This window comes from Erithacus rubecula (genome assembly GCF_903797595.1).
Source record: "Erithacus rubecula genome assembly, chromosome: 8".
Taxonomy (NCBI): domain Eukaryota; kingdom Metazoa; phylum Chordata; class Aves; order Passeriformes; family Muscicapidae; genus Erithacus; species Erithacus rubecula.
In genome coordinates, this window is record NC_136659.1 from 6,455,531 (window position 1) to 6,468,877 (window position 13,347).

General features: G+C 43.2%; 1 protein-coding gene across 1 annotated transcript in view; it reads left to right on the forward strand.

The window, feature by feature from the left end:
• Nucleotides 1-1,649: 1,649 nt before the first annotated feature.
• ITGAV (integrin subunit alpha V) overlaps nt 1,650-13,347 on the forward strand; it is a 44,905-nt gene continuing 33,207 nt past the window's right edge. The window contains exons 1-2 of the mRNA XM_079310424.1: nt 1,650-1,954; nt 5,763-5,890. Coding sequence (XP_079166550.1) covers nt 1,794-1,954; nt 5,763-5,890 — 289 coding nt within the window. The 5' untranslated portion in view covers nt 1,650-1,793. The remainder of the gene's footprint in view (nt 1,955-5,762; nt 5,891-13,347) is intronic.

Genomic DNA, 13,347 nt, shown 5'->3' on the forward strand with positions numbered 1-13,347 from the left:
GGCTCGCTCAGAACCGTCTGAGTTACTACTATGGCCTGGCAGCACAAGGAGAAGTGCTGCACGGCCAGTCAGTCCCCAAAAAGCCAGAACTGGTCATTTGGTTAAAAACAATCTAGTGTCTTAAAGATAACTTATCCTTCACTGCTTGTGTGACGTGAGGTTATACAGTCGAGTAGAGGAAATAAATCCTCCTTTTGCCTAAGTTACTGAGTCACTGATCAAAGTATTCATAAAGCACTCTTTTAGTTTATTGCCCTATTTATTAGAGTTTGGGAACTTATTAACTCATCTGCAGTTTTGCTTTGATCAGATCTACAAAAGCTTTGAGATAAGTCAGTAAATAACAATAAAAGTAATATGGAGTTTGTTTTGTTGGGTGTTTTCTTTCTTTTTTTTTAACCTGTTGAGGGAGCAAATTTAGAAAAATTAGCAACAAGTATCAAGTCTTGTGTAGGAACTCCCCTTCTTGATAGAACTTTTGAGGTGGCTTCCTGAAGAAATGATAATTAATTAATAGCAAGAAGAAGTGAATGGAACACAGGAATGGCTGGTGGTTCTCTGGGCTTTCCTCTGCTTGTTGTAGAAATGCCTTTCTTTTGGGATTCCCATTAGACTAAATATCTATCTAACTTGGATTTAGGGCCTGAAACAACATTATTTGTTCTGTTACTTTTTCTCATGCTCACATGAGGAAAGCAAAAAGTTTAGATGTTTGGTGGCAAGAAACTCCAGTCCTGTTATGTTGTACAAATTAATATTCTGAATCAATATGAATTATTTGCTCTTTGTATGTGTTCAATTTGTTTTCTTTTACCTGAGATACTCAGCAGATCTTGAACTCTTGTGTCGGCTGAGGATGGCAAGGCTAGGAAGGGTTTGGCAGCAGCCTGCAGCTGACTGAGCCAGGATGATAGTGCTAAAATGTTATTAGTGAGAGATGATACAAGAGCTACAAACTGCAACTGAAGAGATTGGAGCTGGGGTGCAACAGTAACAGAGCGCTCCATCAGGGAGGGTTTGCAGATCCCATCTTCCCAGCCTTGCACCTACTGCTGGGCATTCCTGTGGCTGAGACCGTGGGATTTAAAATTACTTCATTTAATAGTCTGTGTGTTTGAAAATAAGGGGTTTTTTCCCTCCATGGCTGGGTCCACACTGGCACTCCCTTCACTCTTTGTTCAGCAGTTTTCCTGACAGATTTGTTCACCAAGGCTTCACCAAACAGACTTGGTAAGGCCTGGCACGGCACTCCTTCATAGGATGGTACAATGGTTTGGGTTGGAAGGGACCTTAAAGACCGTCACATCCCACCCCCTGCCATGGGCAGGGACACCTTCCCCTATCCCAGGCTGCTCCAAGCCCTGTTCAACCTGCCCCTGAACACTTCCAGGGATGGGGCAGCCTCTCTGGGCACCGTGTGCCAAGGCTTCACCACGGTCACAAGGAGGAATTTCCTTGCCCTTTCTCCGGCCTCGGGCTCGGGCGGAGATACGAGCGGGATGCCCGAGGCGAGGGCAGCTCCGGGGCCGCAGCTCCGCAGCCCGGGCGGTGCCGGGCGCTCCCCGCCCGCTCCCGGCGGAAGAGAGCGGCGGCCCGGGCTCGGAGCGGCCAGGGCCCGCCCCCGGCACCACATGATGCCGCCGCTCCTTCCTGCCGCCCCCGTCCCAGGCAGAAAGGGGAAGTGGCTGCGCCGTGCTCCCCGCCCCGCCGCGGGAAACGCGCGGCCCCTCCGCCCCCTCGGCGCGGGGCCGGCGGTCCCGGCAGAGCCGCGCCCGGAGCAGCGGGGCCGGGCCATGGCGCGCCTGCCGCTGATGCTCGTCCTGCTCCTGCTGGGCGCCGCGCTGGCCCCGGGCAGCGCCTTCAACCTGGACGTGGAGCGCCCGGCCGTCTACTCGGGCCCGGCGGGCAGCTACTTCGGCTTCGCCGTGGACTTCTTCGCCCCCGACCCGTTCTCGTAAGTGCGCGTCGCTCCCGGCCCGCGCCGCCGAGCCGCTCCCGGCGCTGCGCAGCGCTGTCCCGCCGCGGGGATGGGGAGCAGCCCCCGGCGGGCCGGGGCCGCTCCCGGAGGGGCTCTCCTTGCCCAGGCCCGGCGGGGATGGAGCCGGTGCCGGTGCCCAGCGGGGACCGCTCCGCATCCCTGCCCCGCTGGCGGCCGGGGCGCGCTGACCGGGGAGCCCATCGCGATCCCGAGCGGCCGGTGGGGCACGGACCTTGCGCTGCGGGGTTCTCTGCACAGCCCGCTCTCAGGCGATAATGGTGGGGATAAATACGGTGTAGAAAGATGCAGTTATGGTATTTTGGTTTCTGAAGCTGTGTCCCGTGGCATTTCAGAAGATCTGCTGTTCTCTCTGTGAGTGCGCTTTGCGGGAGTGCTGTGTTTGAATTGTGGTGAGTTTGTGCGAGTCGCCAAGCTGCTGAGGAGTCTAGAGAAGGAAAAGTTCCGTGTAAGCACCCTCCACGTCTGCTTCCTGAATGTGTTCCCGTTGCCTGTTAAAGATTAGGCAGTGTGTAGTCGCTGTCGTGTTTCAGACCTTTGAATCCTCGAGTCGCTAACAGCACAGCCTCGGTGTTCACAGAATGAACCGGGCTCTAGTTCTGAAATGCGGGATACAGCAACATCCAGCTTTTGTCACTTTCCCCCACTCCTCTCCCGTCTTTAGTAAGGGCTGTAAGACTGGAAAAGCTACTGGCTTTCATTCTGCTGAGGGGATATTCTCTCTCCTCCCTTAATCTTTAGCTTGTAAAACTTTATAAGCAAATTGTACAGCTATTGGCCAAGCCTTTCTGCAGTACATCAGCCAGCCTTGTTTGCATTTTTTTATTGCCTACATATATTAGAAGCCATCCTGTCTTAACTTGCATATGTTGCACCATCTTTCTCTGCTATCTTAATCCTGTAAGTCTTGGTACTAAAAGAAAAAAGCTTCTATTTTTGTCCTGCCCTTTATTTTTAAGTCAGCATGTGTGTCTGCAGAGTTATCAAGAGACTGGTAAATGCATGTAATAAACTTTCTTCCTTACTTTCTGATAAGGAATTATATGACCCAGCTTTCCATTAAATCATTATTTGGAACCTTTCCATTATTTTTATAAGAACTATTGACCTCAAAGTGCACTGCTGTAAAAGAAAACAGTGTGGTTGTCAGGCAGCATGAAAAACTTCTGTATATTTGTAAGTGAATTCTCTCCTTGGTTTTTTGTTATCACTAAAAGTTTGTTTGTACCTGCTAAGCTAAACACTTTATTTTACATTAAAGTTCTTAATTGAGCCAAGTAGCTATTGTACTTTTACAGGAACAGGCTCTAGTGGTGTTAAATTTTCAGTTTATGCCTATGGACACTGATATTTTTGCTTCCTGAAATAGCCAGAAACACTTGTATGCAGTGTCTAGGCATATGGGCTGTCAGGTGGTTTCTACACCTTTCTTTTTGCTTTGGTGAGTTTTATTTATCACCTATTATATACATGAGCACCAGAGGTTAAGTCAGTTTCCTTGGGCTAAAGATATTTGGATTGTCTGGCCTGACAACAAAGGCATGATATAAGTTCCTGAATTCTCAAGCTGCTGTTCCACAGTCCATTTTGACCTGCTGGATGCCAAGCTAAAGCTATTTAGAAGTCCAGTGTGGAATGGCTATTCCAGGAGTGGAAGTGTGGTGTTGTGTCAGGGTCTGTGTGGTGCCTGGCAGTGGGCACAGCTCCAGAACAACTGGAACAGGTTTCTCATGCACCCTGTGTTTCAGAGGAGTTGCACTTGATAGTCCAGCATTCACCTCCATGGAGACCCCAGTTTCTTTGTTGGCCATGGGAAGCCCTGGAAAGAGGCTGTTCCTGAAAGCACATCAGAGGTGCCAGAACACTCCCAGTCTTGTCCCAGCATTGGGATGGGGTGGATGGTTCAGGACATCATTCAGGAAATTGACAGTATCAAAGCATAGCTGGTGCATTCCCATGGAAATACAATTGTCCCTCTATTCCCTCTTTCCCAAAGTGTGTGGATTGGAGATTTCTTAGTATTTGGGTAATTTGCATATTATTATATGAGCTGTGGCAAAATCTGCTTGCTTGGTCTCTGATGATAAAAATGCATTTCTTTTTTTTTTATTTGGGGAAAAGACCTTTGTGGAGTCACAAAATGATTCCTTTATTTGTAATCTATTTAATGAACTTCATCACAAATATTAGCCTAAGAAAAATTTAAAACATACAATTAGAATGGGAAAGATTAAATATTTTTAACAAGCATTTCATTTGGGGGACTTCTCAAAAGTCAGTGGTACAAGAATAAAATGGGAGGTAAGCTACCACTTGTTGAATAGATTGTAATTATAATAATTGATATGTTTCTTTACTTGGCATTATAATGCTCATTTTTAAGCATTTCTGTTCTGCCCAGAAAGTTTATTTTAAGTTGATTAAAGTGTTTCAAATTCACGCTCTAGAAATCTAGACAGTCTATGAATGGCAGCTAAGGAAAATAAATGGATTGCAAGCTAGCTTGGATTTTCTATCAGGGTTCATGCCAGGACATTTTTAAGGATCTGAAAATTCACACAGGTTGAATACTGGTAGGTCTTCATGTGAACTGAGCTTTGGTGAGGTGCTACATGTTTATACCTACACTTACCCCTTTACTAGAAAGGAGTCTGGAGATGGCTCTGAAAACCAGAGCAAGTTTGATAAGCCTGGATTTGCCTGCCTGTAGACATTCTCTCCAACCAGTCCTGCAGCTTTTTCAGCAAACCCAGTTTCCAAACCAGAGGACTGTGATGCCTGACAAGACTTGCTCTTGTCTTGCTCCCTCCTAAGCAGTCGAAGAGCAAGCAAAGGAGCAGACTGATCCTGATGAAAGGAAGCACTTGATTTTGTCTTCTAAGCATGACTTCATGCTTCAAATTGGCTTTCTCAGTCAAGTGCTGATGAGTCAAGTGGGTCTCAGGGGTGCTGGGGCTCCTGGAAGGTGCTGGAAGATGCCAAGATCCTTGTTCAGTGTGTTCCTTACTTTGCCACTTCTGAGTTTTGCCACTTGTGAATTTTGCCACCTGTGCAGGCACAGGCTCAGGCTCAGGGCAGCTCCTGCTCAGAGTGCTCTGAACAAGTGTCTGTAGAAGCAAAGGTGCAGAAAAGCACAGAAGATCCTAATAAAATGATGACTGTGCACTGAAGGTGGGTAAGGGTTCATTAGCATGCAGATCTGTGGCTGAGCGTGGCTGGCACTCCGAGACTGTTTTTAGAAGAGTACTTGCTGGGGCAGGGCTGACTCATCACACTCAGTACACGCTGAGCTCCCTGAGCACTACTGCTTTGTTTATACATTGTTCCCATTTTTGACTGGCTTCCTTGAATTACCCTTACTCACAAAATTCACCAGAAATTATGCCAGCTGATGGCTTTCGTAAGGTACAGAAGTACACAATTTCCTGTTCTGCTGTACATGTACATCTTTTTGAAAGGCAAAAAAAAAAGAATACAAAATGCGTTTCTCTTATTTAAAATATAATCCTAAGCAGGCCTGGATACTTTAAATTTACCATATCTTTTTTCTCTCTGCTTTTGGCAATTTTCTTTTTTTTTTTTTTTTTGCATGCTTTTCCATGCAGAAAAGAGAACCTCATATGAATATCTCTGTAACTGAGAGTAGTTCAAGTTGGATTTAGATTAGAGTAGGCAAGACTTTTGCTTTATTAACTCTTCAACTGTCATCAAGTAATAACAGCTGTGCCTCAGGTGTTAAAAATTTGTTTTGCTTTTTTTCCTGCAGGACATTTCTTCTGGTGGGAGCTCCAAAAGCAAACACTACCCAGCACAACATCATAGAAGGAGGGCAGGTGCTCAAATGTAACTGGAACTCAAACAGGAACTGCCAGCCCATAATATTTGATGCCACAGGTAAAGTGTGGGTCACTGTGGGGGAGATGGGAATGTCTCTGCTCTAATGCTGTTGTGGGGAAGCAGAAAGGATTCAGGTCCCTGTGGGATTTTTTCATGGTCAGTGTGAATGTGGCTGTTTTTTGACTGGCAACTAATCAAGGCTTGCTTGTGCTTTCCTTTTCCTCTCCTCTCTTTTAGAATTCGGTTGTCCCTGGTATGTGCTGAAAGCTTGAGTGAGCAGACATTGTCCTTCTTGTGTTTTAACCTATTTATATTTTTCCTCTGCACTTTCCAGCAAGCCTAAAACATTTGGCAACCTAATTCTAAATGAAGCCCGAGGGGTTTTCTTCCTATCAAGAATGTGTCATATGAGAAAAGATACTTTTCAATATCACCAAAGGTGGTATAGGCAGAAATGCCCAGGAGTTTGATCTGAAACCAGGAATCCAAACTAAAAACTGTGGAGAAACATATTTTTAAAAATTTTCCCCTCAGATCTAACTCCATAGTGTTTGTGCCTTCTATGAAGCAGCACTCAGCTGCCTCAGGTCTTAGGTATTCCTTACCCTTTTCTAAAGCACAGAAGAGCCCAGCAGCAGCAGTATGGACATGAAATATTTCAGTCATTCTTCATGCTCTGGTGCACACAGTGATTTCCACAGGCTGTGGCAGGTCATGGGAATGCCCTGCATGTGCTTTTCTGCTCCAGCCACTCAGTGCTGAATCCTGTTTTCCACAGCATGTTTCAGGGAAGCAGAAAAACCTCCCCATGTCATGGGAGGGGATTAGCAAAACCCATGTGGTAGGGCAGAGGAAACACCTGTGCCTTGAAGGTCTGATTGGTTGTAATTCATTCTTGCCTCTGCCAGCATTTTGACTTGGCAGCCTAAAAGTTGCTAGATGGATGCAGCCTTTAAAAATCGTGTGCAGTAGAGTACAGAAGCTCTTCTTCCAGTTCCATTGTCGAGGTATGCCACAAAACATGGTTGGTGTTCAGATTTCTGAAGTCTTCATATCTTTTTGTGAAAACCACTGTCATCTGTTCCATTGCCAAAAAAAAAAAAAAAAAGTATGTAATGACACCCACAAACCCCAAGTCATTATCACTCCTTTGCTCATTAATCATTCTCTTATATCATTCTATAGGACCATATCTGCCAGACTGGTAAAAATCTCTAATAAGCTGCAAAATCTGATATTTTTGTCTGCATCAATGTCAAGGCAGTAAAAACAGATTATAACTATCTTCTTTTTGTTATTGTACCCTGAGCTAATTGTTTGCTAGAATACAAGTGTACTTTTTGTTTGCTTGGGTACTTTCAAGAAAGAATTTCAATGTCCCTAGTTAATAATCATCATTAATATCTTAGCCCAAAACTTCTGGTGGGGAAAGATAAGCCACACATGTAGGTTCTAGACACATCTAATGGGAATTATGAGTTTATGCTGTGAACATTTGCAGAAGGCTTTACCATGTGCCAGGTAGAGTTGATAGAGGCCACACTGCTTTGCTGTGTGTCTGTGTCCTGGGCAAACAGACATTATTTTGCTCATCATTTGCCTTTAAGGAGCAGGCATGTTAATCACTAGAAATTTAACAGTAAAAATAGCAGGTCATAACAGCTTAAGAGGATTTCTTACAGGCATGCTTTAACTCACTCCAGCTTTGAGGCAATGAATGGGGAAATAATACATTTGTCAATTATTCTCCTGGTGAAAAGGGGCATTGTATTTCAGATAAAATAATAAATGCCCTGAGACAAAAAAGAAAATGTCTTTTTCTTTGTGCACAACACAATGCTCGATTCCCTGTGTTCTGGTGACAAAGTGACACTTACACCAGCACTGTAAGCCCCTGCCTGCCCCTGCCTCGTTTGGGAACAGGGATTAGGGAGGGCTCCTGACCCACTTTGAGGAAACAGGAAGAGGAAGATCTGACCACTACTTGTGGTGCTGTTGCAAAGGGGCTTTTTGCAGATGACTAAATGCAGCCTCTGCAGGAATCCAGGCTCATCCCCCACTGCTTCTCATTTGTGCACTACCATTTGTAACTCCAGAGGTGCTGCTTAGCCCTGTGATACAAAGCAGAATTTTTATTCCCTCTCAGATTTGCTGGGAAAAGCAGGTTCTGCATAATTACTTAGATGTGTTTCTTCAGTTATTTTCTAATTGCTTACAGCCTTTGGGAAGTCTGACCTGTGGAAATAATGAGAAGCTTGTACTTGTGGGTTTCCTCTGTTTGCCTGTCGACACCAAACTCCTATAATTAACAGGAGTCATGACCCCATTCCTGCTCCTGCTCCCTTCTGCCAGGTAGCACAGCTGGAAATGCCAGAGCAGGCCAAGCAGGGAGTGAGAGCAGGGCAGGGGCTGTGTTCCTGTGCTGGGAATGTGGCAAGGGAATGGAGGAAAGAGAAAGCCTTGTTCTGACTGTGCAGGGTTGTGTTTGTCCCTTTGTCTTGTATCACAAATAAATATGACATTAGGGTTTTACAGAAGTTTTTTCCTCTATATGTTGCTCTTTTGTTATTAATTGGGACTATTTCTTCTTAAACTATCCTCATATTTATTTAAGTTTTTCTGCAGCTTTACGGGTCCATTCTTCTTCCCCATCCATCTGTACAAAAGCTCACTGGCTGTACAGGGCTGGGTTTTATTTTCTAGCTCTTGCATTTGGCTTTAACATCATATTTGCATAGCAGCATGGTCATTTATGTGATCAAATGTCATGGCTCTTCCATAGCCCAGGAGGGAAGGTACCAGCTGCTGGAGGATAATATTTGGAAGAGTTGTTCCAGCCCTAGAGCAGCAGCAGCATTGCTTGCTCACTTACCCTTACCCCAGCTGCCCTGGAGGAAAGTGATAAGTTGTTAAGCTGATAGTTCCTGTACTACAGAATTTACTGCTTTGTTTATTCCTTCCTGTGGGTGACCACTCAGCTCTGTCAGGAAGGGAGTTGGGCAGTAAGAGTCCATTGCAGTGGAATGCAATGTCATTTATGTAGCTCTCATGCTGAAATTGCATGTATTTTCCTCTTTCTCATGCCCTTCCCATCACCCTGTAACATAAAAGCCAAAATCAAACAAAAGCAGTTATGATAATTTTTAAACTTTTGGCTAAAAAAGCAATGTTCTTTCACAATGTATTTTCTCATTTAAAACAGGAATCTATTTCATGGAATCACAGGATGGTTTGGGCTGAAAGAGACCTTAAAGATGATCTAGTTCCTGCCATGGCAGGGAGAATTTGTGAGAGGGAATCCCCCTTTGTCCTGGATCTCTCAGCACACTGGTTCTACTCACTGAAAATTCACTGGAGAATATCCTGCCCGCTTGTGTCTGTTTGTTTCTGTGCACATTACACTAATTGCTTTTGACATTCTGGTATTACATGGTGGCTTTGGAAGGCAAAATGTGTATATGGCACATTAACACTTCCCAAATGTAAAGATGCTTCACTGTGGGGCTTCTCAGCCTTTTAGCAGTGACATCAGTTGGCTTTGATTTAACACAGTTCTGACTGTGTGACAGTGGCATAACAGACATGTGTGGTAGAGTCTGCCCTGAAGTTCAGGGGTGCACATGGCTGTGCTGCATGTGCTTGTGTCATGGGGCTGGAAATTGAATACTTTTTAAAAATAGGCTTTCTAATGTCATCAGGCAAGTCTTTCAGGCTGGCTTCTTTTCTTAGGAAAACATAAAGGTGGTAGGTTAAGAAAGACCCAAGCACCAGAGCAAACTTCCTCATCTGCACACCTCTCTTTTGGTCCTATTGTAAAACTGAAATATTAAGCAGTGCTGCTCTTACTTTAACAGGTTATCCTGCAAGTCTAGATAGAAACAGGTCTGATTTAAACACTTTTTTAGCTCTGTTCCTGTTTACCTTGTTAATTCAGCAGTGAACATACCTCTGTCACAAAACTAAAACTTCTGGTATTGGTTTTCTTCTATATCTTGTCTTCTTTCTACAAGTGACAAAGCACTATCACAATTTCAATTCAATCATTATGCAAAATACTTGGAATTTTTCCCTTTCGTCCCAGTTGACTTTCAGAATGTGTAGGAAGCCTTTGGTTTTTTTTTTCAGGACAAGCACTAAGGGAAATTTATATTCTTAAGGCAACATATTCTTCAAAAATATCATAAGCACAAGCAATGATAATAAATCCTTTCCTCTGCAAGATGTTTTACATTGCACATTCAGATTAACAAAAATCACAGGTTGTAGCTCAAGGTAAATATTTATCTTCATTCATTCTTATCTCTTCTCCACATTGGATAATTTTGTGACTGAAAATCTAGGGGTTTTTTTGTTTAAATCCATAGAAATAGGGGGATACTCTGAATTTTATGAGGAAGAAAATGTCCAGGAAAGCAAGTTATGGAAAAACTGTTTTTACACCTGGCTAAGCCCTTTCTACCAGACTGACCAGGGATGTGGTTCCTCTCTTACAAAGCTTAACACTTGGCTTTTTCTGCCAGCTGCTCAGCAGCATTTTCCAGGAATAACATATTTCCTGTGGTAAACTGTGAAGGGAATGCAGTTAACACAACAGCCCATTTTCTGTTTCTGATCAGTTCTGAGGCCAAGGTCCAAAGCTATTTGTTTCAAAGATGTATCAATCTCCCTCTCCTTTTTTCATCTCCATCAGCCTTCATGGACTGGCACAGCAAATTTTTTATAGGTAGTACCAGATAGTGCCAACAGTGATTCCATAATCTTCCTCAGGAAAAAGATTCTTGAAAAGTTAAAGGATAATCCACAAATTTATTTTTATGTAGTTGTTCATTTTCTGTGTATAAAATTAAATATATGTTTTCTATGCAACAGGAGGATCAAAAGTTCACTGAGCCAGACAGCAAAACCAGTGAGCAGAGGAGTGGCCAAATGTGCTTTTTAGGAAAATCTACACATCATAATTATGTTTTTACTTATGTGTTTTACAGTTAGGCATGCATGGAATGGCAGGGTTGATACACTTGCTAATTGTCTGACATCTAGATAAGTAACTCCATTATTTGTCCCTGGAATTTTAGAGGATCATTCTGAGTTTTCATTTCAACAAACAAAAAATTTTTCATAGACCCATGTAATCAGTCGGAGTTAGGCTATACACATGGCAAATTAATATAAATAAAAAGTTTCCTATGTGCTTGTTTTGTTTTGTTTTTTTTTTTAAGTCATAATTATTTATATTATTTAATTTTTCTTATTGGGGTCCTGGCTCATCATCAGTCAAGAACAGTGGAAAGTGGGTTGGCAGAAATAGTGTTTCTTCATGTGTCTATTTTCATAAAAGTTTAACCAAATTATTTTATTACCTGCTGCTTTTTAAAAAGAAAACTTTAATTGAGAAATGTGTCTGCTGCAGTACAAGATGCTTGAAACTGCAGCTCTTTATGTCAGCACCAGAAAGTGCAGTCCTGAGACTGCCTCAAGAGCTGCTGCATTTAGAATCATCTGATGAAATGCAGACAGCTCTATGAACTGTTACAAAGGAAAATATGCTCACAAAACCAATTTGAACTTCTACGCTAATGAATAGCAGATTTCTTGAGCAGAATTCGTGTTAAGGCCAGGGAGATTTGCTTGCTCAGACAATGGATTGTTTTGCTTTTCTGAGACCTGTGGTAAACCAGGGATGCATGGCTGAGTGGTCATCCCTCCTCTTGGGGAAAGCTTTCCCTACTGCTTTCATTCCCTCTAGCAGATCTCAAAATTCAAGCCTGGGGAGACTTACAGAAGCTGTTCAATACTAGAAACTGGGAGCATCTCAAATGTTTTCAGCTCATTGTGGTGTGTTTTTAGTGCTTTGAGAAAAGAATTCACTGTGGCCTCTGCCTGGAGAAAGTTTTATCTCCGATAGTTGTGCTGTCCCTCCTCTTCCCTCCTCCTAGGGTTTGATGCAACAAAGTAATTTTAGAGAAACTGTTTGTTCTTCAATGTTTTTGGATACAATTCTTTGGAGACTGGATATTTTGTTTTGTGCTAAAAGAGGAGAAGGAAACTTTTGCAGAGGAAATACCCTTGTAAAGAACCCTCCTGATTCCTCCTTATGTTTGCCGATTTGGTTTTTTTTGTCCCCCAAGTGGGTGATTTTAGACAATAGGGGGCTTTGTTTGGAAGCCTAAACCACCAGTTTGGCATGGCTGGATCTATCTGTGACCTATTTAGCTTGAAGTGGGTATTTTAACTGCCTGGGGCAGCTTTGAGCTAGATCTGCTGATCTTGAAGCAGACCTTGAAGATCTGCTGATGCTGAAGTTATGGTTGGAGTGCCATAAGCTTACATTTCCCTTCTGGAGATTTTGATCATTTGTACAAACAAGTCAATTGTTCAAAACTCCATCATTTCCACTTACAAAATAAGGAAGTGTGAGATAGGTCGGTATTCTTTGAAAATAGCTTGCTTTAACAAAGTACTGCTTTATTTTTGGCTGATTGCTTTATTGGTATCACCATGGAATCCACAGGGGAATTTCAATCTCAAAGGCCATTGATTTCGTCAAAGCTAAAACAATAAATCTTGTGAAGACCATTCATTGATAGGGAGTGAAATGGATTGATTTTTATCTGGCTAAACCTCTCATTAGCTCAATGTCCCTGAAGTTGGTTGTTGTCCTTCTCCTTTTGCTGGGTAAGTGGGGCGTGCCGTGGGATGTGAATGCAGAATGTATCGAACCTGCTCCGCTTGCTGCTGGAGCTGACAGCAGAGAGCTGCCCGTGCTTTTGTGATCAGGCACAGTCCTGCATGAACACTGCTGGCTCTGTGTGTGTGTGGCTGGATCCCAGGGCTATGACGAGCTGGAAAAAAAAAAAAAAAGAAAAGAAAAAAAAAAAAAAAAAAAAGCAGCTTACTTATATTAGGCAAGGGAAAATATGTTTTTGTTCCAGCGCTGCCCGGGGAAAAACGCAGGATTCATACCTCAGAAGAGGGAAGGTAGAAGTGGGAAGGTCTGTATTCCCATCTCCTTGAGTTATTGCAAAACGCTGGGGCTAAACCAAGGTTGCTAAAGCATCAGCTGCCTCCCAGCATGGGGAGTTTCAGATGAAGATAAGCTTGTGTTCGCTTGCTCCTGCTGCGTCAACTGAGCTTTAAATCATTCAGATTTTGGTTGTGATGATAGATGAAAGATACTCTACACTGCACAGAGTTCTCCTATTATGAAAGGAAGGCTCTTGCGTATTTTATAGCTTTTTCTTTCTTTTGGCTAGCTGCATAGTTTCCATTTACCTCGGAACTATAGTTACCTTTTATCTATCAACTTCATTTACATTGAATCAGCGTAGTTACAAAGAGGTTTATTTTAACAACAGGTCTGTGAACTGGGTAACTACGTTTTACAACTTCAGAAGTGGTTTTAGTATGGTGACACTGAACCAGGTTTCATCAGTTCAGTGCCCCTTGACTCAGGATCATCTCTGTTAAGTCTGGCTGAAGATGGGGTAAATGCTTTAGTTCAGTTTGCTCATTAC